The sequence below is a fragment of the Lates calcarifer genome, linkage group LG15 (genome assembly GCF_001640805.2).
Source record: "Lates calcarifer isolate ASB-BC8 linkage group LG15, TLL_Latcal_v3, whole genome shotgun sequence".
Lineage (NCBI taxonomy): Eukaryota > Metazoa > Chordata > Actinopteri > Centropomidae > Lates > Lates calcarifer.
Genome location: NC_066847.1, coordinates 26062210 through 26088739, shown reverse-complemented (window position 1 = coordinate 26088739; position 26530 = coordinate 26062210). Strand labels below are relative to the sequence as shown.

The following is a 26530-nucleotide window of genomic DNA, read 5'->3' as shown; positions in this document are numbered from 1 at the left end:
AAAGCTGTCTTTATAACTGCAAAAATAAGAACAAATAATTAAAATGTGTAGATTACAAAAGGAACACTGTCTAAAAATGTAAGCTTTTGGAAGTAAATCTAGGTTATTGGCTTCACTATTTATAATTAACATTAGGGTAAATTGAAATCTTTGAACATGATATCGCTCCTGGAATGATATTCAGATATTTTAATAATTATATGATTACATGACTGTGACATATTAAATATATGTCTACATAATAAGGCAGTTAAAAAGAGCATTTAACTTTTACCAGTTGGGAAACTCAGTTTTCATCAAATACTCAAACCTTTGTGTGAATGTGTAGGACAAAATCAGCAGTCACTTTACGGGGGCTAAATCAACCATGTTTGTGATCAAATGAGTACATGCTTTGTTTTGATGTGTTAGACTTGGGTTTCAAGCAGTGTGAACTGCAAGCTCTTGATAAGGATCTCAGAGTCACTCTTGAGACCTACAGGAAACGAAATCTGCAGTTCTGTTTCTGTGTTACTTATTTTTGGGGGACTGCCTGACTTTAAGACAGTTGGTTCATCACAGTGCATTTGAGAACATCGTGTCTACAAAGATCCAGACAAAGGAAAAAAGAGGAGCCCTGAGGCGCAGCCACTCATTCACAGACAGGAAAAGACATCACTGACATCTCACCATGACAGGTGAATACATTTTTTAATAACTACACAAATTCTGGAATATCTACAGCTAAATGTTTTGTAGACTCATGTGTGATGATGTGTAACTGTGGCTGATTTTTTTTTTTTTAGTTTTGTGTCTATTTTTATTCAAAAGGAAAAATTTAAAAGTCCTCATTTCTTTTCCATGTCCATTTTGATCTTAAATAAATAATGTTTTAAGTTGTGGTGCTATTTTACCCTTTCTGTGAAAACAAAGAAATAGAAAATACTGTTATTTTGTTTATCAAATTTGTCTTCAAAACTGTTCTCTATACTATCCTATACGATTATCATCAAACACATAATCTACAAACAGGCATCTACTATTTTCTATAGCTCGAGTTAGAGTCTCAAGTAATATAGTTACCATAAAGAAGATTTAAAAATCTGCATAAACTATATTTTACATGTCAAGCGAAACACATCTAAAAATGATAATAACAAACAGGATAACAAACAGCAAACAGAATAAATAATATAGAATCGGTCTTTAAAGTTGAAATGTATACTGCAAGCAGACATACTGTTGGATGGACAATGGATAAACAGCCTAATAAGACCAACAATGACAACAATGTTTTCACTGGTGATTATAAATCTTTATCATAATGTCTTTACGTGACTTTGACCTTTGTAGTTAAAGGTGTAGGCGTGTCAAATGTTTCCAACGAAAGAGTAAGTTCCAAGTATGGCCAGCAGGTGGCATAATAAGTCAACTAACTCAGAGCCCACTCACAGTGGTAACAATCCATGCAGATATTTTAGGTTTTATTTGCAAGTACTTAGGGATCATTTTGTTTAATTGGTTTGGTTTTACCACTGTTTTCAGTAATCCATATTAAAGATTTCTGCTTTTACACCTATACTGTGGTGTACTAAAGAGTTACTGCAAAAGGGAAAAGGAAATGCACGTGCTGGACAGCACTGCATACATGACATTTAAAAAAGAGAATCACTATAAATAATCGCAGTCCTCCCAGCAGTTTGCAATGGAAAACTTTGCCTCGAAAGAAACAGTCTTTTCAGTCGGTAAGCACCAAAACTGAATTCTGTTCACCTCCACCAACAGATTATGTCTGAATGTTTTACAATGTGTCATAATTACGGCTACATGTTGTAAATGTTGTTACATTTTTAAAAATCTCTGTCTGCAGATTCTGGAACAAACATGACCGACCTCACAACGATTGATTATTCAAGCTACTACGACGAAAATTTTTCAAACTTCTCTCCTTGCTCTTACGCCGGGTTTAAGGATTTCGGCAAGGTGTTTCTGCCAACTCTCTACGGCCTGGTTTTCCTCCTGGGTTTTGTAGGTAAGCTGTGTGTGTGTGTGTGTGTGTGTGTGTGTGAGAGAGAGAGAGAGAGAGAGAGAGAGAGAGAGAGAGAGAGAGAGAGAGAGAGAGAGCATCACTTTACATGTATTAGAATAATGCATTATAATCTGACAGATGTTCGTTTTTTAAAGGTAACGGGCTGGTGGTGTGTGTCCTGGTGAAACACCGCAACCAGACCAATTTGACAGATATCTGCCTTTTCAACCTGGCCCTGTCAGACCTCCTCTTCGTGCTCACGCTACCTTTCTACGCCCATGCCTCCATGATCAACGAATGGGTTTTCCAAGACTTCATGTGCCGTTTCCTCTCCACCTGCCACACCATCGGCTTCTTCAGCAGCATCTTCTTCATGGTTGCCATGACGCTGGACCGCTATGTAGTCGTGATGCACGCCGTCAAGGTGGCACGATATCGCACCCTGAGGGCAGGTTTTGCCCTGAGCGTGGTCGTCTGGCTGCTGAGCTTTGGTGTCTCCCTACCAGCTTTCATCTTCAGTAGGGTGACAGTTGAAGAAACACTTCGGAACCAATGTACCTTCTCCCCGGAAAACAAAGACTGGGAAATTTACAACAACCTTGCAATAAACATAATGGGTCTCCTGATTCCCTCATTGGTGATGATTGTTTGCTACTGCAGGATCATCCCTAGACTGGTCAACATGAGGACTGCAAAGAAGCACCGCGTTGTCAAGCTGATCATCTCTATAATGGTCGTCTTCTTCTTGTTCTGGGCCCCGTATAACATTTCCCTTTTCTTGAAGTTCCTGCAGTCTGAGAATAAACTGCCAAACAATTGCAAATTTGACGGAAATTTAAGGCTGTCAGTAGCAGTGACCGAGGCCATTGCTTACACTCACTGCTGCCTGAACCCCATCATATACGCCTTTGTTGGACAGAAGTTTATGAAACGGGCAATGCAGCTGCTGAGTAAGTGGGTCCCCTGGCTTCACTTCCCCTTCGCCAGAGATTTCTCAGACAGCTCATACAGAAAAAGCTCAGTTGTGTCCAGATCCTCTGATGTCACCTCCACTCTCATCATGTAGGAGGATGTAATGACTGTTATGGACACCACCTGCAGTGTTTTTATATGTTTATATGCGGGTTGCCTTATTATTGCAGACCATATTAGTACTGTCAACCTGTCCAGGGTGTACCCTGCCTGTTGCCCAGTGTCAGCTGCAATTGGCTCCTGTCTCCCGCATCCCTTAAGGATAACATACATATAATGGATGGATGTTATTATTGTTCATGATACATGATTTTAGTTGTCACTTCTATTTTCTATCAGTGACAGAGTCATCCCTCAGCAGGGCCTAATCTTAAAAAGCTGCCTGTACCTGTACATGCTGTCTTTTTTTGTTTTGATCTTTCTAATTTCATTTGCACTTTTAATTTGCACTGTAACATTGTGTTTTGACCACAAGATGTCAGATGTGTAGGCCCATTGTTTTTAAAACAATCCAGGTGTGATCTAATCAGTATCACGATCTCAGCTAACTGCTACGCAATGCTCCCTCCTCTTCCTGCTTACATTGGGGCTGCTCTTCAAACCGTACCTCCTGACAGAAACTATGGATGTCGTGTTTGTAACCAGCCTGTAACCACAAAGTTTGTTTGTCTGCGTCTGACGATGTTTGGAACATTTCTGCTTTTTTTCTTTCTTTTTTTTTCCATTATTACGCAATTGTTAATAAGTGAAAAAAAAACATTCATTTCATACTGTAGGGGAATGCTAACATTTTTTTGGTGGAAAACTTTTTCATTCAGATGTTTGACGATGATTCAAAGCTCAGGAGGTGAAACTAACACATGGGTTGTGTGGCACCTATTGCACATTCAAAAAGGTCATCATTTGCCATGGATTTAAATCTGTTGATATGGAACCTGTTATTTTTCATATGTTTTTCCAGTATTGTTTTATGCCTAACATTTCTATATATGTACAGTATTTTGCATATTTGTATAAATGCCTCATGCTGGTTTTTCTTTTTGTCTTAATTTGACTGCACAAAATAATGCTCAATGCTCATCTGCTGATGTTATTTGCCAGATGTGATTATTAAAGTTTTACCTTTCTCATCTCTTCTCCAAACAACTTCTATATGATAGAGTTTTTACTAAACTAAAAGCATGATACAATGCATCTTGCACTCATTTAAAAGGAAAGTCATTCAGTAGGCTTTTCATCTTCTCTGTATAAAAATACAGTTCTGTGCACATTTAGGGTCATAAAAAGATGTGATTATTAAAGTTTTACCTTTAATAAAAACTAAAAAGTAAAGGTTATTTAGGATAGTGACAAGTGAAATTGTTAGGTCGGCAACTGTTCATCTGGGCTTTGTGAGTACCAAGACACAGGCACATTGCTCTGTTGTCAGGGGCTGTGGGTTGAGGAGAAGCTACTGTATAGATTTGATTGAACATGAGCATATTTAGGTATATAGTTATGTTGATCCAATTTTATGTCGCACAGATACTGAAAAGTGAAAATTAGATTTTTTTTTTTTTTTTAAATTTGTATTTCCTGATGAGCTGGCTGCTATTTTCAAAAGTTCTTATCACCTAAGACGTGTGTCTGGATGAACAAAAGAACAAAGAAAAAGAGATGTGTCTCATTAAAATATATTTCCCCAGTACTCTTTTCTTGCCACAGGTTAACACACAGAGGGACATTTCTCAGAAAACCACAATGACACCTCTCAGCAGGTTTAACACAATGCGGAGGAAACAACAAAACCCAGAGTTCACATTACCAGAAATGAGCCCTGCAGCAGGATTTGACACAAAAAGCAAGCAATGCAACTTGACAGGATGACTTGTAAGCTTGATGCGCAACACAGGAACAGAGAAACTCAGGAGCTGTGATACTGACGGAGCATGTGGTGAGCACAGCAGCACTTCAATTTTTTAATTTTTTATTTACTATTTACTAGACTAATTTAGTCTCTCTCACCTCCTTCATAAACACAGTGCGTAGTAGAGGATTATGTGTGCACGTGTGTGTGTAAACATTGCCAGCCACAGGAAGTGAGGGTCGGCATGGGTGTCAAAAGAGGTGGTTCTGTTTATGCTGATAGTGGGAGAGAAAATGCTTGAGATGTGGTTTAAAAGAGATCACATGAATTAGATTATGGTCAGAATAAGCGGATGCTTGTGATATTAATAGACAGAAGAGCGTTTAATTTCCATTTAAGCTGGTGATGGTTGTTTTTAGGTTTGAAATATCAACATTCGAACCTCTACATGTTTGTGACAGATGCCTGTCAGACATGACTCACTAAATGATGATTATATTTGAAAAGTTCAACTTAAAGGGCAGGAAAGTCCAGCAATCCCTCTGAATTCCCTTACATTTACACGTTTCTCAAAGAAAAGAGAAACATATCTCTATTTCTGCTTTTTGAAGTTTTATGAGAAGAGGCAAGCTTTTACAAACACTTAGAGCAAATGAAGGGAATATTTTTCTCAAGATCACAAGGAAATTGAATCAGGACTCTAAAGAGCTCATTGTTGATGAAGTAAGTAGTAGTAAATTGATTTTTATATTTGAATTCTTCAGCCACTTTGGCTTCAAGTTAGAATTTGAGACATTCCAGTCTAGCTAGAGAGAGAAATTCAATGAAGATCAAGAACTGACTCAAGTCAAACAATTTGGCTCTTCATATGGCAAAAAATGTATTTTTTTTATTTGGGTCAAAACATGGGCTTGTACTAGATGGTCACATTTTGTCTGTCAAACCCTATGTTAGTTATCTATATCTGGTAGAGATTCAAGAAGCATTCAAGGCCCTAAGGAAAGTTAATCATAGGTTTTTGGTGAGAAAAGCTAAATTGATAAAAAAAAAAAAAAAAAAGGACGTTTAAGACTAATGGATGATTCTCTTGTTTTGTGCTGTTTTTACTATTTAATCTGTTGATGGGTTTAAGGTATGAGTGGCATGCTTAAAAGGTTAATTACAAATCTCTCAGAACAAGATTTGTGTTGTGTTGGATTTCAACCCAAGAGCGCAGGACACAAACCAAGAAGAATAGAACTGTACAACCATAACTCAGTAAAGTTTATAACAGATTATCTCAAGACCACTTTTGTAGGAACTCATGTTCACCTAGGCAAAACTAATGTTGTGGACTTGTGCTTCCTTTGTTCATGGGGTTTTATTTGGGTAATTTTGGTTGGGTTTTTTTTAGGGTGGTTAGTACCAGGAACTACAATAAGGTCACAACCACAATTTTGAAAAAAAGGTCAAATTGTGGCCTTAAAACAATCTGGAAATTAAACATCATCATTATCATTATAACTTGTATTTAAATTATAGAATTTACTTTTTGCTGCTTACTGATTTGATTGTGAATTATTCAGATATTTATTTGATTTAAAAGTTAATTTGAAAATTTTGCTGGTAGCGTGTCAAAGTATGTAAAAGAAAAATAGGTTTCATTGTTATTCTTGATATGCTGTACCCCTGTGCTATACTAAAGTAACCCCTAAATGTTCTGTTTCTCCTTGCATAGCAGGATGAACACATCAGACAACATGTCGTTAGAGTACTGGGAGTATGATTATAACACCAGCTGCGAGGAGGATACAAGTTCAGGCTTGTCTGATGCATCCATGGTCCTGCTGGTTTTTTACTACATGCTGTTTGGTCTGGGTCTGCTAGGTATGTTCAAAAAGGCCTCAATCTTAAAGAAAAAAAAAGAAAATATGCCACAGTCTCTTGACACGTTTTAATGCACATTTTAATTTTCAGCATTTTACTGAAACGGATGCATGCAGCAGTTAGATATGCGCAACACTTCTGTTCTACAGTTTGTCACCAGAAATAATAAGAAACTCAAATGTATGGACTTATAACTGGAAATTATTTCACAGGTAACATCACAGTTCTCTGGGTTCTCCTCCGACACATAAAGCTGAAAACCATGACAGATGTATGCCTCCTCCAGCTGGTCATGTCTGACCTCATACTGGCCACATCCCTGCCCCTCTGGGCTCACAATTTCCAGAACCTTGCATCATGCAAACTGATGACAGGAGTGTATCAGGTGAGCACACTTTTACATTCATTCATTTATTTTCTGCGGTATTGTTATTTGTGAGGTGTGAAGTCATGATTGGGTTAGTGCATTCACAGAACACTGCACATGAAATGACATAATACAACAGTGTGTGAACAGTTCACATTTTCACTTTGTAAGGGATTGCTGCCAATAACCTGTATTTCATGCAAAGTGCAAATTGAATACATTTTACTACAAACACATACAAATACAATACATTTGTCTTTATAAGTGGGGGATTATTCTGCCTATAATCAATATGGGATCACATGTTTTCTGTGGTAAAGGCAGCTGTCCTCAGGCAACGTGTGAAACAGCTGCTGTTTTATGTGAGCTGTATGAAAAACCTCACTTAGACCAGTACATCCGGACACACTTCACCTTACTGTATGTCACATCCTGTTCTGATTTTCCTCCCCCTCTCGTGCTCTGAACAGTTGGGCTTCTACAGTGGGACTTTGTTTGTGACCTTGATGAGCGTGGACCGCTACCTGGCCATCGTCCATGCTGTGGCAGCCATGCGGGCCAGGACGCTTCGCTATGGGATCACAGCTAGTGTTATCATCTGGGTTGTAGCTGTCATCATGGCGACCCCTCAGGTGATATTTGCCTCCTTGGAGATGGAAGAAGATGACAAATTCATGTGCCACCCACATTACCCAGACGACAGCCAGCAGCTTTGGAAGATGCTGCGAAACTTCAGTGAGAACACAGTGGGCCTTTTCGTGTGCCTCCCTATTATGATTTTCTGCTACGTGAAAATCCTTGTTGTGCTATCCAAGTCCAGAAACTCCAAAAAGGACAAAGCCGTAAAGCTGATATTTACCATAGTGTGTGTGTTTGTGGTTTGCTGGGTCCCCTACAATGTCATAGTTTTCCTACAGACACTGCAGCTGTTTACAATCCTAGACAACTGTGTGGCTTCAAAGACCATCAACTCTGCCATGAGCTTTGCTGAGATCATTGCACTGTCTCACTGCTGTTTAAATCCAGTCATCTACGCATTTGTGGGGGAGAAGTTTAGGAAGACACTGAGCAAAGTGCTGACTAAATACTTCTGCTGGAGTTCGCAGGGTAGAGTGTACCTCAGCTACAGAGACACCACAGACAGAGATACCTCCAACACACCTGTAAAATCAGATTACTAAAAATGTTGAAGAAACCCTCTGTGTGTGTGGTGGTGGTGGTGGTGGTGGTGGTCGTAGTGGTGGGTGCATGTGTGCTTATAATGATGTATATTTTTTTCACTGAAATGCAGAGACTATGAAGACAGCACTCTGTGTGTGTGTGTGTGTGTGTGTGTCATAGGTAGTACTTTTAAGAACTGTAAAATGGTACTCAGATTATTCCACGTAAAAAGGGAATCATTCATTCTGAAAGTGTATAGAATTTCAAAAACATTTATTCCAATCATGTTGTACAAAGTATATTTGTGACTTAAAATAAAATAAATTGTAAAATAAAGAAATTCAAACTTGATCGCTCTCTTTGCTCTGTAATAGCAGCTGACTGAAAAAAAACTTTCAGTCAACTCATCTGAGAGTTTAACTGATACTGAGGTGTGCACACATGGTGATTAGAACATTTCAGGCAGTAATTCTTGGTAGCTTGTGATTATCTGACAAGAAGCGCGCAGAGCAGAGTCCCTTTGTCATTTGACAATAACATACTGACTAATATGCCAGTGTTTGTTCATCTGAGCCTGTAATTCAGCTACTGACTGAATCAAAATGTTGCACAAAAATGTTAAGACCTGTAAAATGCAATAGTCACATCTCAGTTTGCCCTTTAGAAATTAGTCATAGTCACCTTTTCCTGCACAGAGAAAGTAATCTCCTTCCTATACACTGTGTTGTTTTGAGACGACTGTCAGTCTAGAGCTCACTGGTGATTGTGTCAGTAGTATCACTTCTTCCCTGCAAGAAAGCACAAACCTGCATGCAGAGCTCTGCAAACCTCCAGCTGTGTGCCCTTACAGATCTGGTCTGAGCCACCTTGCACATATTAAAGTTTGCAAATGCGGACTTGTGGTTCTTTGTGCCCGCAGACACTGTGGGCTCTTATACGATTGCTTTTCGAATTTTCAGGAAGTAACAAACCATACACTCTCTCATATGCAAACCCACAAGCCCACTCAACATACCTTGGTTAGGGGGTGGGAGTATTTTTGAAAAGGTTTGCACATTTCTCACACCTTATTGTTCATGGTATATAAGCCATTTCTCGCTTCTTCTCCTGTCTTGTGCATAATCAAATTGGACGCACAGCTGATCATTCTTTTGATTCGGCCGTTCACCTGGGCATCTTGTGATCCAGAATCCACCAATATCAACTATCTTCTAGCCATTGCTGGCAGGTAAATTTCCTTTTCTTATTTTTACATGCATATGCTTTTACCTAATATATATATATATGACGTATCTATAGTATTTCTACGCAGGTGTGATATGTCTATTTCTGTCAGAGGGGAAAAAAATGCTGCACACTGATTAATTAACAGCCTGTAATAATATAAATTGCTGTGTTTTTTTTATCAGATTATGTCAAAATATAGGTATAAAGCAGAAAGATACAGAACGATGATTAGGTGTATAATTGTTCAGTTATACTAACGCTTACCTCACTCTAGCTCTGAGTCATTTTAAACATGAAGTCATTATTAGTTCAGATACTTCAAAAGGCTCAGTTGTGGTAATGGCGTTAATATAATACAACTGAAGTAAGAAGTCAGCAGAGTGCTCTACACTTAATCGTGTTAATGATTTTTAAAAAGAAATCAATGATTGCAATAATTATTTATTATATACTTTTAAATGAAACCATTATGAGAGAGGGAAGATCACTTACTTTCTGTTAAGTGTCCAGTATCTGGACAGTTGTAAGTATATTATATCACTCATTGTCTCAGATCCTTCGCCCATCTTATATTCTTATTGTGGGTCTATGACGGAACAAAAATGTCATCAAGCTGCAAAAACACATTTTTTTTTGTCTTAAATCAGTTTATAGAGAAGAAACACTGATGATATCCTGGTCAAATATCTCTTTCTTTCACAATTCACGATAGCATCTGATGGACAGCAACAGCAATGAGACAACCATCTATCATCATCACAAAAAATAGCTCATTTGTGTTACTTCCCTGTTCTTGAGTTCCTGAAAACATCCAAAAAGCATTAATAAAGTCGAGTTGCATGCTAAAGTTAAAAATAACAAAATGTGTTTAAAGCAGTGGGATGACCATATATCAGATATTTTTCTTGGCCTATTAAGGAAACCATCAAAACAGTTTAACAGTATCAGCTCAGTGCAACATTTAATGACTTTTAAACATGCTCAAAATTGAAGCAACGGACTGTCTCTGAAACAAGCAGCCTGTGGGTTTTCTCCGCTGTGGTCAATGTGCTTAACATTCTTCTTCAGAGATTTCATACACCTGCTTCACATGCTGCACCAGTGCACATGTTGTATCTTTGTTGAAGCGTCAGTGTGGTTTGGTATATGTTGGCCAAACAAAACCAGCTTCAAAGTTTTGCAAAAAAAGTGACCACAAAACTGTTACATGCACACAAACAATGGACTAAGCAATTTGAAACATAATGTACAAGTTAACCATGCCCCTGTTGTGATAATAATATGGCACTCAGGAGCCTCCCTTGGATCCACCATCCAGTAGATCCAGGATCACTATAAGAAACAAGAAACTCACACTTTAAGCTGTATCAGAGTTACAGAAAAAAAACTAAAAGTGGACTAAATCAAAGTGTGTACACAGCTGTTTTCAATTTCAGGAAGTAGGTCATGTGTTTTTACATTTTCCAGACAGACGACCATGACCATCCCTGCCTCCACTGCTTTCAGTGGCAACGAGAATCTATCAACAACAGATTTAACAAGGTAAGATTAAACCTACAGCTGACACACATACTTTCTGGTCATTACATTGCTCAGATTACACTTAGATAAAGTCTGTGACGCCACTTCGACAGCCTGTGCCTTTCTGGCTACCGCTGCCTCCCTTTACTCCTAGCTTAGCAGGAATTTTTGCTAGTAGCTCCCTAATTGGGCTGCAAGGTTATAACTGCATTATTCTTGCTGTGTTTTTGCATAAATGTTAAGCAGGACTGTTGTAGATCCAATACAAAAATATGAAATCATTCATTTTTCTTTGCTGGTTTTGGTTTTTCTCACCAGTTTTCCAACAGCATCCAGCAGTGACTTCAGTTCTGTCACTAACTACGACTACCTTAACTATGAAGATTATACTGGGGACTTTGGCATATGTGTGTATGAGCGCCAGGGGGCCACTTTTCTCCCAGTCCTCTACTCCATTTTCTTCCTCCTGGGTCTTCTCGGCAACTCTCTGGTCATCTGGGTCATCGCCTGTGGGGTGCGACTTCGCAGTATGACCGACGTGTGCCTTCTAAACTTGGCTATTTCTGACCTTCTGTTGGTGTGTTCCCTTCCCTTCCTTGCCCATCAAGCACGGGATCAGTGGCTTTTCGGAGATCCTATGTGTAAGGTGGTCCTTGGCATTTATCATATCGTTTTTTACTGTGGGATTTTTTTCATCAGTCTAATGAGCGTTGACCGGTATTTGGCCATAGTTCATGCTGTTTATGCTATGAGAGCTCGGACACGGTCTTTTGGAGTCATTGCAGCTGCTATTACATGGGCAGCTGGATTTTTGGCTTCTTTCCCTGATGTGCTGTTTCTTAAACAGCAAGTAAGTAATACGACTCAGTTCTGCTTCCCTGTATTTCCCAAATCAAATGATAGCAACTCCCACTTTTGGAGGGTCTTTAGCCTTTTTAAAATGAATGTTTTGGGTCTATTTGTCCCTTTTGTCATCATGGGTTTCTGCTACTCACAGATTGTCTGGAGGCTGCTGTATAGCCAGTCATCAAAGAAACAGGCCATCCGTTTAGTTTTCATAGTGGTAGCTGTTTTCTTCTGCTGCTGGGTCCCCTACAATGTTGCATTGTTCTTCCAAGCACTGGAGCTACTGAACATCTACATGGGATGCGAAAGCAGCAAAGCAATCAGATTGACTTTACAAGTCACTGAGGCCATTGCCTACTCTCACAGCTGCCTCAACCCTTTCCTGTATGTGTTTGTTGGGGAGAAGTTCAGGAGGCACCTGCTAAGGCTGATAAACAGAACTCCCTGCAGGCTGTGTCAGGTGATCAAGGTTTACATACCTCAGGACAGATTAGCTGGGTCAGTCTACTCACAAACCACCAGCATAGATGAGAGGGGCACTGCTGTGTAAAGTAGAGATATGCAAGGTGTGATACGTGTTTTCCTGTTAATTCTACCTTCATCATCTCCATCATCTCTATAGACTATTATAGGATGTAAGTTCAGTTTAAGTTACATCTAACAATAGGGAAAGGGTTGATGTTGGATTTTTTTTTACTATACATTTACATTTTTATATATGTATATACTGTATAACTGTATAAGACTACATAAGGATGTGTAATGGAATTGTACTGTAAATATGATTAAGGATTGAATTGTGGAATTGAGAAAGATTTTATCTGCACCTGTGTCAAACATAGTTTTGAATATAATTTAGCTTTCCCTTTTAATGACATACTAGTGGCTAAAGATGAGTGAGAAACTGTGTCACCTACAACAGCTATCAGCAGCATCAGCATTAAGCAACACCAGGTGTCTGTCTGTAATTTAGTGACATGCTGATACTGACTGGCATTCAACAGAAGGAAACACCATTCTGAAAAGTGAGACAAATATGACCTCTTATTTGATAATATCAAATGCATCCGTTTTTTACATATCAAACTGTTGCAGAGCAAAAGGTCCCTGATGCATCTGGCAGCGTTAGTACTGAAAGTTTCATAGCATCTGTAGCTGCAGGTTTGCACTTTACCCCAAACCTAGAGAAAACCACAACTTTAAAGGGGAAGTATGAAACCAAGCTGTCACTTTAACAGTTGCAGTCTCTGTGCGTGTCTGAGCATTTTACTGCAAAATTTGGAAAAATATTTTTTTTTACAATTTTCAAAGTTTTACTTTACTATACTTTATTATTAAATATTATTATATTAAATTATGATGCTGCATATTCTGTCATGCAGACTGACCAACTGTCCCATCCAATCAATTCACAGTTAAAGTTATTTATTAGACCCTTTCCTCATGACTAGCATTTTTAATATCACTCAAAGGATTAGAAACCAGATGTACAAGCAAAAACAGGAAGTTCCTCCCCATTCTTCGGCTAAACTCTGTTCCACCAACTTTTTGTTCCTCATTGTATTTTCTGATTGGTTTTCTATCATTACTCTTCTGTTGCTAATTATGCTACTTGTTTTTGTTTTTTTCTCTTTTTTTGTTAGTATTCAACAACAACAACAACATCTTTCATGAATTTTAAAGTGATTTTAAAGTGATTTGGTATTACACCTCCCAAAAGGCTTGAGGAAGACAAATTGGTCAAAATCAAAGCAGCAGAGGCTGAGATATCCCTTCAACAGTTTTCATAATGCAACAAGATAGGAAAGAAAGTGTATTTCATCAGGCTACCCCTGTATGATAAAAACCTATCTCTAAAACTCCAATCTGATATCGCTATGATATCATCAAGGGTTGTATTCAACTAAGCTTGTTTAGTAAGGCATCCGGTAGTCAAATAGCTATGATGTATTTAAGCCTACCATGAAACCGCAACATCCCCCTCTCTATCCTTGCACTTCCTGTCTGTAGTTGTGCTGTCACCTATCAGATAAAGGTAAAACAACTGTTTTCTCACACCAAGGAGCACTAACCTTGACTTGTAAACTGACTTTGACATATAAAAACAGTGGAGTAACAGCATGTGTTCAAAGTGGTCCTTAAAAGAAACTAAAGCAGCCCCTGCTTTCTAGGTTCAGATAATGTCAGTATAATTATTCACTAAATGACATCATATGAAATTTCCACTAATGGCATAATAAATTGTATCATGGCGTTCATGATTTTTTTTTTTTTTTTTTTTGTATAGTTGTCTTTGTTTATATTTTATTTGATTTTATTCAGAACAGAAGCACATTATGAGCAATTTTTGTTAATGATTTTGTCATAGCAATCATGTTGATATATGCAGTTGGAATGTTGATGTCATGTTGAATATGTTATGTATCCTATTGCCTGTTTCAATAAAACTATAATGAGAATAAATAATTTCTAAAAGTCTGTTTTGTTTGTTTGTGTTTCTCTGTACATTGATATGTTCTGATTCTATCTCCTCCTTTTGAACTTCATCACCTTGGCTTATGGTAATACGGTCATCAGTAAGGTAATACTGATTGTGACACCCACCTCTGTGGATTCACATGTCTGGCCCCATTCATTCATCAAGATGTGCTTGTCATGGTTAGACATCAAAGGATAAACCGAAGCAGTCTGTGAACATATTTTGAGTGATTTCTCCTTCAAACCCCAAACGTGCAAAACCTATTCACAAAGGATCTCATCTTAACAAGGAGTCCTGCTTAAGACCACAAAAAGTTGCTACAGTAACGGGGCGTTTCCTCTTGAGAGCTGTTTTCATAGCTCCTGAGAACAACTTGCTCTGAAGAACTGGTAAGAACTCCTAAGCTGAGAGAGAGAGAGAGAACGGTTGACCCCATTGTGATGGATGACATCATGTTTCATGAGTTGAGTTCCTTACTATGTTCTCAATGATTGGTGTTTGATGGGTGACTGATGTGTATCAATGCATTAGAATTCGTTAAAGTTGTCCTGTAGGTATACAAACAAAAGTGATGTTTGTGTTACTCACCAAACCACAACGCATGTACAAACGTGTGAAGCACATTTCCTTCCTCATAAAACATTTGCAGTAGCAGTAGTTTGAATCTGTATTGTTTACATTCATGCAGTCTTCTTCTTTCCGGCCTTTGCTAGTGCCCTCTTGCATAGCTAGGCTGCCACCTGCTGAGCAGTGGAATGGAGTGACAAACAGGGATCCATTTATGAAAAACAGCTTCATAAATTGCTAGAGGTCTAAAAGATCACAGGGAAACTTTATTACACAGGATTGCAACAAATAAGTTAGAACATATATGTCATCCAAAATATTAGACTTAGACATAAAACAAAATATTGACTTAACTGCATGTGATTTTTTCTTTAGAAACAAATTTATAGCAGCTTTAAATTTAGTAACAAATTTAAATGGAAAACCAGCTGTAGCAATGATACCAGCCTTAATTTATTTAAATCAGTCAGCTTTGTGGGTCTGGAGAGCAGATTTTAGTTTGATGAATAACTCTTGACAGATGTTACTCCAAGTTCATCAGTGCTGCAAACTGATTTTTTCCACAGTACTGGTGCAGATTTGCACCAGTGATATTTGATTGTTTTGACTGGGTAAATACTAGATCTTTATTAACTCACCACCATCAAAAAATGGTTTTAAAAGTCATTGTATTTTTCCAAAAAATGTTGGTGCAACATTTACATATGGTGGGCTTCAGTGGTGACTGGTTTGGGTTGAAGAAGAGATGCTAATTAGCAGTGTATCTGAACTGTAACAGAGCCACTTGCTTACTTAAAATGTCAGCCCTGCATTTTATCCACAACAGTATTATGGCATAGAATTGCAAATGTATACTGATGACACTGTGGTATACACACATGCAAAAACAGCACAGTTAGCAGCTGATACGTTACCGACTGATGTGACTGCTACGGAAAAGTAACTTGATCAAAGTGGCTTGACCAATCATAACTTAGTCACCGGTTTCAAAGTTGTAGCTGATAGGAGTATTTATGCATGCTATGATCCTTTATCCTGTCCTATTGTATTACATGTTGGGAGCAGACTCGAGAAACATTCATCAAGCCACTGGAGTCCCTGTACAAATTATTCATAGAAAGCCAATTCAGTATTATCACTGTTGGATTCTGAAGAAATATCATCTCAACTTTGAGAATCTTGGATTACATTCAAAGTTGTGCCATGTGTACAAAATTTAAAATTCAAACTATATAAAATCCCCCAAAATATATTTGTACAGTGCAGAATTGTACTGTATTCTTTTGTTGAACTCCTTCACCAGTCAACATTATCTGTGAATGCCACAACTCAGTGGAACGCCCAACCATGTACAGTGCAGGTGCTTTGAAGCCAAATTGAAAAATCTGCTAAAAGCTACTCAACCCTGTAACCACAGACTCTATATTTTGTTGGTTTTGCTTTGTATACAAATAGCCTTGGTTTTAATTTGTGTAACATACACTTGGTTTAGACATTGTGTGTGTGTGTGTGTGTGTGTGTGTGTGTGTGTGTGATGTACCACTGTGTGTGTGTAACAAAGGGACTGCAGATAGTATTTAGCTTTAGGATAACTGTGGTATATTACATCAAATTGTAAGATTTATGTTAAATATTGTACATGGTCCCTTAAAAATAAAATAGATAAATAATAATACTGTGATTTAAAACAGTATGTAGAGTATGGGTGTGGAAGTTATAGGCTCCTGAAGAAGCCTCTGGTCTACAGAGCACGGCTTGATATCAACACATCATCATTTTAAGGTTTCTCTGAAACACTGAGACAACCTGGGGCACCTGAATAAGATGGCTTGGTGTACCTTTGATGAGCACCAGAAGATCCAAAGGTCATTTTGTGTGGCCATCAAAATGGTGGTTCAGCACTAATTGTTCCATAATTAGGTCAATCTGTAATTAGAACAAAAACCTTGCTTAAGTAAACAAGAAGTGCATTCTTTCTAATATTTGTAAGTGGTAAGATGGTAGAAAGTAACCTACCAGACCTTCAACTAGGAGGACACAACTTTAGTTGAACTTTTCTCCTGTCCACTGTGAGAAAATTGTGAACAAGAAAGGAGTGGAAGGACTGTTTCACTTACAGATTTGATGCAGCTACGGTGGGATCAAGTGCCTACTTAAAGTCCCCTTGTATGCAGAAACGTTTCCTATTTTTGTCTCTTTACTTAGAAGCTTGAGTTTCACTATGCTTTGGTAACGTGACACAACTTGAAAATGAAAAACATTTTAATATTTGTTCAGATTTTGTAATGTGGAAGAGGTAATAGATGTAATTTTAACTTAATTTTTAACTGAGGTAATTGATTGACCTTTTTGTAAAAAAAAAAAACAAAAAACAACAACAACATATCAGCCAAAAACCAGAGCATGTCAAAAAACAAAACATGTCTGGAGGAGACGTGTACATCGCTTATGACGGGTGCTTTGGGGAGTTATGCATGTCACAGTATTCCTTTGAATTGTTAATCCAATGATGCTAAGTGGTCGTTTCTGTTGTTTACCAGACTGTGAAAGACTTTGTCCTCACTTTACTCTATTAATCTTACTGGGTGCAACTATAATTAAGTGTGTAACTTGTGTGATCATCAAACTATGAAATACAACTTCAGTACTTTAGTGCCATCTAGTGGTTTGCAGAAACCGGTTGCATTGTGGGTGCACTATACAGTATACTGTGTCTGATAATAATCTCACTGTCTGTAACTGTAACACTGCTCACTTGTGTGTTGGTCTGAATTGCGTCAGCTTCGCTGCAGAATACTGAGAAAATCCCTTTCACTAATGGAAACATGCCTAGATTACTTGATATCTTGGTGATTCAACTCATTTGAGGATTTCACTTGTTTAAAGCATGAAAAGAATAGTCAGACAGGGGTTTCTTGGCGTGACTCAATGCTGAATTCAGTGGGCTAGGGAGATACAAAGATGCCCACAGTCTTTAGTGGGCAAGATATCACAAAGGGAAAATAATGTCTGGATACTGAGAAATACACATGGTCAAAATAAATCCTATTATTAGTCACTGAAAGGTAGAAACAGCATTGTTCACTGGTCAAACCAAATGTGTGAAGCAGGACACACACATGGCAAGGAAAGAAGAAACATCATTGCCAGCATGCAACACCTTTACACTTCACAGCTCTTGCATGAGATTTTGATCACAAGATTCTGTGTTGAGATTGCACAGATATGTCTTCTGTGGTTTCATGCAAAATATTTGCTCCTGCTGTTGCTAAGAAAAACAAAGTTGATTTCACACCTGACAAGTGTAGTTGTTACTTTACTCTGCACATTTATCTGCAATGGAGTGTTATGTTCTCTGACACTCAGAGACACAGGTATGGCAGGTGTACAGAGGTAAATTGGCAGATCAACTGTTAAGTTACTTCTTAATGTAATTGACAAAGCTTGTACTTCATTAATAGAATTTGATGAATTTAAAAGACTTTACCTGCACATTTTTTTTAAATGACAAATACACATGATAATCTAACTGTCCTTGTTGTGGTAACTTCTTCATTTTATTCACATCATGACTAACATTAGAAGTGGATTAGCGAGGTGGGGAAACTGTGTTCTCTTTGCAGTGACATGGCAGTGTACTGATTCATGCACGGCAGCAGCATCTGCAGAGGGCAGATAAGATCAGTAACACCCCCTCAGTGGTTCTTTTATGGGTTATGACAGGTACAGATCTTCATCAGAGTAAACACATTCATCTAGTATTACTGCATATATCTCCTTCTTGTTTTGATCTTATCACCCTGCTTTTCGTTGTTGGGGAAAAAACACTCCAAATATCACAGCACATCACCATTATTATAAAAAGAGGATTAAACCACGAATGAAGCAAACGTGTTCCCGTTCTCACGAGTCACAGTTTGAAACCGCACTTCCCTTCCCATGAGTTCAAGTATAAAATCAGCCTTTATCTCACAATCCGGAAATTAATTATTAATGCAGTTTTTCATTCATTTTCATTGACTGATGACCTATCCAGGGGTTTCCCCTGCCTTCCTCTCATTCTGGGAACACCCTGTCTCACCTTCCAACCCTCATGGGTTATGGGAAATAATAATTGAATAATAACGGTTTCAAGAAGAACTATAGTTTCAAACGTGGGAGTATGTGAGTCTACATCTGTGCACACAAGGTTCTCAGAGACACCAGCTGTTCCTTGTACGTTTAATGGCAAAATAACAGAGGACAAAATAAAATATTTACAACACATAATAACATGTAAACACAATCTTCTGTACAAAGAAATATACATGCAAAAGTAAAAATAAGTCATAATAAGACATTCAAAAATGACATTGCTGCAGTCTTGTTCTATGTGTATTTAAAATATGACATAGTTATGAGGTTTACATCCTGGGTGTGGGCAAACTGCCCAACCCTCTCTGTACATCTTTACATCATGAATACGCTAGGTTTCCCAAAGGCATTTTATTACTTAGATCTTTTTTTTTTTTTTTTTTCATGAATAGGCTTTAAGAGAATTTGATAAACAGATGAACAGCATGATTTTGGGAAACCCAGATCCATACCAATAAATAAAAATGACACAAAATGAGAGACTTAGACTGTACAGACTGACAAGAGTCATTAAACTCAACATGTTATTGTCTTCTGTAACATTAAATCAGATCATCTGACAGTAACTCTTTCAACCTTCAAAAAAAAAAAATAACAAACTGCATGTTTTTAGTTGCACCCAGCTCTCTAGGCTGACTCACTCAACTGGCACCTAAAAAAATTTCAATAACTTCTTAACCTAAAGACATCAGCTCATTCAAATAAAAATAACTGGAAGAGATCTCTTTCATGGCAGATACTTCTGAACACTGATGTATGTTTATCACAGGGATGTATTTGAAATGTTGGTGGTACAAGGTTTGGGTGTCTCCTTAAAAAGTAGAATGCTTTCCCCAGTCATTTCAAATCCATAGTTGGATTAGAGGGGTCCACAATGAGCATTTTTCCAGACCTATTGCATGGTTTCAAAAACAAAAAACAAACAAACAAAAAAAACAAAACAAAACATGTCAACCAAGTCTGTCTTATGATGTCGTAACTGAGATGCTAAAAAATCTAGCAACATACACCAGCATCTACCTACAAAAGCCAAACAAACTCACACAGCAAACCACTTTGTGCACAGCTTGAAAAAAAGACGAGTGAAGTATTAGTTTTTTTCAGCAATATACCACCAAACAATTTCTTATTACAGTAAGAATAAATAAAGCCAGACTGAACCTATGTAAACACTCACATGTCTGGGTTCAGTGTGCTCTGTCATAACTTAACATGAGAAATCATAGAAAAAAAAAAACAAACACACATTTTAGCAGGAAAAGAAAGCATAGTCAACTTTGGTATTGTAACAGAAAATAAAAACATAACAATGACAAAATGAAAGCATAAGTGCCTATATTTTATAGATACACATTTTTTATACATTATTTCTGAAAACCCTCCTCTTGTCTGGTGAGGGTTTTGCAGATATTAATACTGAACTTAATACATAAGAGTTAACACAATACAGACATCTATCGCAGTACCAGGTACGTACATGCCTTTTTAAGAATACAGCTACAACACAAGTCTTCATAAATAGTTGCATAAATGTTAAAGCTGCAACATTGCACATGGGAATTGATGCAAAATACGAGTGCATTTTCTAGTAGCGGTTCGCTCATAGTGAAATCCTGCGGACCCTCGGCAGCAGGCAAGTGACTTATCTCACCAACTGCAGGGCTCACTTCTTGTCTGCAAATGAAATAGCTTTTGTTCATCTGAGACAAATTCTTTAAAGTGAGAATGAAAGGCAGGAATACATTATTTACAAATAAGGCGGATGCAGGTAGAAATCTGAGAAGCTTTGCCGAATAGCTTTTTCAAGATCATTTAATTTCTCTTAGTGTCACAGAACCAAAATGAATTCACCTTTCTAACAAGTGGGGGCATAAAGATAAGCAAACTATTGCACTGAATGTAACTATGAAGTGTTTCTGGAAAACATGGTTTTGGTCTTCATCTTAAATAAATGGACCCTGCTGATGGGTGCCACTTTGTTCACACATCTCTTGTTTTCTTTCTACTCACTAACTAACCTTTGTTTTCCAAAAGGTATGAATAAAGACAGTTCTCTGTTTCCTCACTGTACATGGTTTCATTTACAAAAAGTAATCTCTCATTACAAAAAAACATTTTTCATGTGTTCAACCGAAAGCAGCCTGAATTACTCTTATTATACAGTATTCTATTTTCGCTGTTTAACACTGTCCAAAACGCAAGACTCGCTCACGCTGGCTTGTTGAGAAAGCTCGGTTTTCTCCCTGCTAAGTCAAGGATTGAAATCTTAAATAGATTCCAACAGTTCATTTTGTTGTGCAGGCATAATGACACTATGCCAAGGTTAAGGGCAGGTGGGGGAGAGTCAAAGGGTTTAATCAGCAGAGTAGTCACTCATTCAGCAGCAGCAGGAATTTTGTGGCTTAGTGAGGGAAAAGGAAATCATAGTGGACATGTTGCTGGTGGTCCTCTCAGCAGGTTTTTAACACAGCTCATCTGAACCAGGTTACTCATCCACTATAGTTTGCTGGTAAGGCATGGATTCCTTCTATACAGTAACAATGCAGGAAGCAGTGGCCACAGTACATGTTGTTGCTCTCATGTTTATGTGACCCGTTAGTCAGATGTGATTGAGCAGGCGGCTTTGTAAGAAGGCCTTAATGGTGCTGATGGGCCGAACGTCGTTCTGGTGCTTCCGTCTCTCGATGAAGGAAATGAGTCTGGAAGTGTCCAGATGTGCCGTGTGATGATTTTGAGATGGTGGCTGCGTGTGATTCAAGGTGGCGTATCCAGTGTCTCTATTTATCACACCTCGAGGCTGCAGCCAAGGCTCCTGCAGGCAGGATGCCACGGAGGGCCGACGTTCCGGCTCGCCCTGAAGCAGCAGGCAGACAAAGTCCCTGGCAGCTGCGCTCACACCCTGGAAGTAGTCCTCGGGGAAGCTGAAGTCCAGGCGACAGATGTTGAGACATGTCTCCTCCAAACTTTCATCCAGGAAGGGAGAGGCGCCGCTTAGTACAACGTAGGTCACCACTCCTGTAAATCATCCAGTCAGTCAATACATTGGTTTTTCAAGTTTTTATACATTTATAAGTGATGTGTACTCATGAAATCATATATCTAATAAATTTTAAAAAATACACCTAACGTCACTGTATCTAGGCGATTTTATTAAATTACTTCCACTATTTCATTTCTACCTCAATACCTGTTATAACACCACCACAGCCAAAATGGGTTCACTTTCTTGAATGTTCTCCCTAACATTTCTCTTGACTGTAGAAATGTATAATCTATACAACAGCAGAAACTCACCTGAAGCATCAAAATATTAAATTAATATGAAATGTAACTATGTATTGATAAATACGTTTTATAATTTATAAATGTCCGAAATACAAATCCCATTTTAGTAACAGACCTAAGCTCCAGAGGTCAGACATCAGTGAGACAGGCTGACCCAGGACCAGCTCAGGAGCAGAGAACTCTGGGCTCCCCAGGAGAGGATGGATGTAGGCGGAGGGAGGGTTGAGCTGAACAGCGTCACCAAAGTCTGTCAGCTTGATTAGTGGCTGGGAGGATGCATGTTCCACCACAATGTTCTCAGGCTGCAGGAGCAAGAAAACAACATTTTAAATAATTATTTTTTGGGCACATTTTATGTCTTAATTAGACAGAAATAGTGGAGGGATAAAAGGGAATGAAGGAGAGAGAGATGTAGCAGAAGTGCCCAACAGAACTGAAACCAGGGATGGTGCAGCTCATGCTCAGCGTCTCAACCTCTAAGCCATTGGGGTGCCCAGGGAAGGAGAGAAAATTCAGACATGAAAGGCAGATACCCAGGGAAACATCTTACTTAATGCCAGCACATTCTCAAGACTGAATTTATTTATTTTTGATTTGTTTGCCAATTTTTTAAAGTACAGAAATAGTTTGAACTGTTTGAAAAAAAAATTAAAATGCAATTTAGCTTGAAAACCATCATCTGATACAATTAATGCAGAGATGTTTTTTCATCTGATATTTCTACACTGAGCCACTTCAGCAAATTCCCTAACTGTTTGGAATAAAGCTCCTTAAGTCCCACGATATTCCACAGACTGCATGACCCACATGAGGAAAGAGCGCCATGTGCAGTGAGGTAATAATCTGTAGTTACTTTGAGATCAAGGTGTGCTATCCTCCAGCTGTGCAGGTAGTGGAGAGCTTCAAGAATATCTCTGAGGTAGAGAGCCACTTTCTCCTCTGTCAAGTTTCCCCAGCTCACTATGTAGTCCAGGAAACGTCCCTGGTCTGCCCTGAGGACAGAAACACATCATGCATTTGCAGGTCATTAGCGACTCAAAAATTCACATGGATAATCAGTTTATATTCTCCAGGACAATGGGAAGTCACAACAGCTATGTGGAAACACTTGCAAACTTACATTTCTAGTACGAGTACATAGCTGTTGACCGTCTCATACGTGTCCAGCAGTTTGACCAGGTTGGGATGGTCCAGGGTCTGTAGGAGTCTGATCTCCTGCAGCACCTGTTCTCGACGCAACAGCTTCTTGTTGACGTGTTTTGCTGCCACTGTCCTCTTACTTCCTCTCTGGTCACACCGCTTAGTCACAGAGAACCGGCCCCTGGGGAGAGGAAATTATATTTTGAGGAATATGCGAAGAACACCATATCCAATATTGTGTAGCGTCATTTTTTGAAGTTTGTGGAATCAGACATTTTGTTTATATTACTGCTACCATTTCTCAGGATCTCAGGCCCACTTTCTAGTCCTTCAGTAAATGCTATATCTGTTTCAAGTTCTGAGAGTCATTATTTAATCTGTGTGTATGTATATCAAACATTTAACAGGCAAAATCTGCTGGGGATGATAGAGTATGTAAATTGAAATTTGTCAGATCAGTCAGTGTCATAGGGAATCTGTTGCAGTCAATAAGAAAAAAATCACGGTTCCACCACATCCAAATATTATCCTATATTTCTAACTCAATACTGCTGTCGCTGCAACTGGTAACAATGTCGGTTAAGACCGAGAATTTATTAGCTTTGATGTGGTAAAGGAGCACCACATGACACTCAAACAGAGAAAGTTAATAGCACGGGGATTTCATCAATTCATTTTTACCTTCCTAGTTCAGTGATCTCTGTGTAGTGGGACTCAAAGCTGCCTTTCCAGAGGACTTCACTGGCATCATCAGCAGTTCCTGAGAACACATAATGTATTCAAAATGGGTTTAGCATACTAACCACTAATTCAAATTTTTAGTAGGACATTTGGCTACTTTGTTTGAAATTAATCTAAGTTAAGTGTACACTTTTAGCAGTTCAAACCTAACTTAGGTGTTGTTAGTGCCACAATGTGAGCATTAATGAAGCTTTACAGAACTAATGTGGGTAGCTCACTGCTAAATAAAAAGTTAAAGGTGCATACCATAACAGGAACCTCACCTGAGACTCTGAGGCTGGCGGAGGAGGTGACAGAGCCTGCTACATTTGTGGCAACACAGGAGTACACACCACTGTCCTCAACAGACACTCCGAGGATGCGCAGGGCTGCCTCTCCTGTCTCACTGTAGAAAGAAACGAGGAAGGAGAGATAAGCTAGCAAACAAGATGCACAATGAAAGATGTGACACACAAGCCTGAGCTCTCCTCTGTTGGTTCATCAACATTTTATATTTCTGTGATGCTACACAGGCTCTCTAGCTATCCTTGCTTTGTCCTTAAATGTGTTTGTTTGTGCAGTAACATTCTTTGTCAACAGCACATTTGCACTCTCACTAAGAAGACAGACATAACATGTGGATCTGTGTGGCTAGAACAGTCAAGTTCAAATGAAGTTCAAACTTAAACACTACACAAGAAAGCTTAAAATAATAATAAAAAAATGCTGTCACCTGTAAGTGATGCTGTAATGTCCGTTGTTGCTCAAAGTGCTGTTGTCAGGTCCTCGCCAGGTTACGGTGGCCCGAGGCCGACCACAAACTTTACACCTCAGAGTGACACTGTCACCGCTCTCACACGTTACATCGCCAACAGGGATCAGGAACTCTGGTGGAGCTGAGGAGACAGGATTTTTGTTAAAGTTGATGAGAGTGACTGGTACTGAATCAGCCTTGAATCCTAAAGTAGCTTGAAACATATTTTATTTGTTCATGTTAGAAGTTACAATTTTCAAAATAAGAGCCCATGACAGAAAGGGATAGATGTAGAAATACTCGAAAGACCATAATGACTCATTCAAGGTTTATGGGTTCAATCTTTCTTTATGTTTCCTTTATCATTTTACAACACACAACCTCATGCACTCTCTCAACAAAAACAGAAATGTGGACATACCATCATAGATGAAGTTGGGATTTAGAAGCTGCAATGAAGATAAAAGGACAATATTAGATTTCCTGCACAAGTGACTTTGGACAATGCCGAAAATTACTTTTAACTCTGTAACAGCTGTTTTCACACTCTATACCTTGACAGAGACTTTGTTGGCCAGGCTGTCCTGAGACTTGCGGTAGCCGTTCTCCAACTTCCTGCCCTCTTTGTCTCTTTTTTCAGATTTCCGGCGGATACGGAGTGCTGTGTGCCATGATAATGATTTTCTAAAACAAACAAGACAAGGTTTCTGATATTTACACTTGCTACACTTGTTTTTGTCTCAGAAATAGTAGAAATGTTACTTTTTCTTACTTGATGGTTCCTTCGGGGAGTTCGGGTGTGATGGAGGATGAGGTATGTCCTAATACAAAGCCAGGGATCCAACCTTCAGCTGCGGGGCAGTGCTCGTTGGCTGCCCGGTACACCAGGAACATGTTTTGCTGGTTGCTGGCTAGCATTTGGACCACTTCACCCTGCACCACACTGATCTCATCCTCCTTCACTGCCACATAGTCCTGGGTCACCAACATGGTGGACACACTGCTGCTGCTACTGCTTTCACTCTGTCAGAAGAAGAGGATTGTAAAACTTTAGACATAAACACAAGACAACATGAGACCGCACACACACATGCAAACCAACATATCTCCAGTCACACACACATTAAAATACACACATATACCCTCTTTCCTGAAAAAGTAAAGTGTATCAGTAACTTCAAACCAATCAAATTCATAATTTGATTGACAGTAAGGCACACAAATGATCTTGCCAGTATGATTGATGCATGCAGCAAAGGAAGCGTCGCAAAATGCTTTTTTATCTTGCTGAAGAATGGTCAAAACAACTGTCTATGTCTACAGCAATGAATCAGAAGTCGTTATATGCAAGAGCAGTTATGTTCTGAAAAGGTGTGAACCAGAAGTTATGACCCTCAGGTCAGGGATGCTGAAATATGAAACTTTGTGTTTCAAAGGATAGAGTGAAGATGAAGGGGAAAAAAAAGTTTCCAAGAAGAAATATGCGAGACACTTTATCATCTTGAAGAGAGACAGAGGAGGTTGAAGTGGAGCAAACATCAGCTGGTGTTGACTCACGGCTTAGCACTGCAAAGTTCAGACTAAAATAGCTTGCAGGGGAAAAAAGTAGAAAGAAGGTAAAATGTGAAAGAGCCCCT

General features: G+C 38.7%; 4 protein-coding genes across 11 annotated transcripts in view; 3 read left to right on the top strand and 1 right to left on the bottom strand.

Annotated features, from left to right (window-relative positions):
- Nucleotides 1-394: 394 nt before the first annotated feature.
- Nucleotides 395-4110, top strand: LOC108888922 (C-C chemokine receptor type 1). 2 transcript variants are annotated; one of them, XM_018685168.2, is made up of 3 exons: nucleotides 395-677; nucleotides 1850-2011; nucleotides 2164-4110. In XM_018685168.2, the coding sequence occupies exons 1-3, from the start codon at nucleotides 671-673 to the stop codon at nucleotides 3072-3074; spliced, it is 1080 nt and encodes a 359-aa protein (XP_018540684.1). In that variant the 5' UTR covers nucleotides 395-670; the 3' UTR covers nucleotides 3075-4110. The 2 variants fall into 2 exon arrangements, with proteins under 2 accessions (XP_018540684.1, XP_018540674.1); XM_018685158.2 differs by lacking the exon at nucleotides 395-677 and adding an exon at nucleotides 1547-1724.
- Nucleotides 4111-4765: 655 nt separating this feature from the next.
- Nucleotides 4766-8571, top strand: si:cabz01093077.1 (C-C chemokine receptor type 2). 4 transcript variants are annotated; one of them, XM_018680289.2, is made up of 4 exons: nucleotides 4766-4913; nucleotides 6547-6692; nucleotides 6905-7077; nucleotides 7530-8571. In XM_018680289.2, exons 1-4 carry the CDS (start codon nucleotides 4909-4911, stop codon nucleotides 8238-8240), a joined length of 1035 nt encoding a protein of 344 aa, XP_018535805.1. In that variant the 5' UTR covers nucleotides 4766-4908; the 3' UTR covers nucleotides 8241-8571. The 4 variants fall into 4 exon arrangements, with proteins under 4 accessions (XP_018535805.1, XP_018535790.1, XP_050932221.1 ...); XM_018680274.2 differs by having other exon boundaries at nucleotides 4767-4913; nucleotides 6544-6692; XM_051076264.1 differs by lacking the exon at nucleotides 4766-4913 and adding an exon at nucleotides 4938-5549.
- A 714-nt stretch (nucleotides 8572-9285) lies between these two features.
- Nucleotides 9286-14292, top strand: cabz01093075.1. 2 transcript variants are annotated; one of them, XM_051076242.1, is made up of 4 exons: nucleotides 9286-9448; nucleotides 10915-10989; nucleotides 11287-11818; nucleotides 11966-14292. In XM_051076242.1, the coding sequence occupies exons 1-4, from the start codon at nucleotides 9297-9299 to the stop codon at nucleotides 12362-12364; spliced, it is 1158 nt and encodes a 385-aa protein (XP_050932199.1). In that variant the 5' UTR covers nucleotides 9286-9296; the 3' UTR covers nucleotides 12365-14292. The 2 variants fall into 2 exon arrangements, with proteins under 2 accessions (XP_050932199.1, XP_018540697.2); XM_018685181.2 differs by having other exon boundaries at nucleotides 11287-14292.
- A 4775-nt stretch (nucleotides 14293-19067) lies between these two features.
- triob (trio Rho guanine nucleotide exchange factor b) overlaps nucleotides 19068-26530 on the bottom strand; it is a 116827-nt gene continuing 109364 nt past the window's right edge. For 2 of the 3 annotated variants that reach the window (XM_018685192.1, XM_051075944.1), the window contains 10 exons: nucleotides 25666-25916; nucleotides 25448-25577; nucleotides 25315-25342; nucleotides 24873-25035; nucleotides 24424-24545; nucleotides 24101-24179; nucleotides 23400-23600; nucleotides 23133-23271; nucleotides 22395-22581; nucleotides 19068-22009 (listed from right to left, as the gene is read on the bottom strand). In XM_018685192.1, coding sequence (XP_018540708.1) covers nucleotides 21594-22009; nucleotides 22395-22581; nucleotides 23133-23271; nucleotides 23400-23600; nucleotides 24101-24179; nucleotides 24424-24545; nucleotides 24873-25035; nucleotides 25315-25342; nucleotides 25448-25577; nucleotides 25666-25916 — 1716 coding nt within the window. In that variant the 3' untranslated portion in view covers nucleotides 19068-21593. Of the gene's footprint in view, nucleotides 22010-22394; nucleotides 22582-23132; nucleotides 23272-23399; nucleotides 23601-24100; nucleotides 24180-24423; nucleotides 24546-24872; nucleotides 25036-25314; nucleotides 25343-25447; nucleotides 25578-25665; nucleotides 25917-26530 lie in introns of those variants that run through there. The other variant, XM_018685205.2, reaches the window with a different exon arrangement.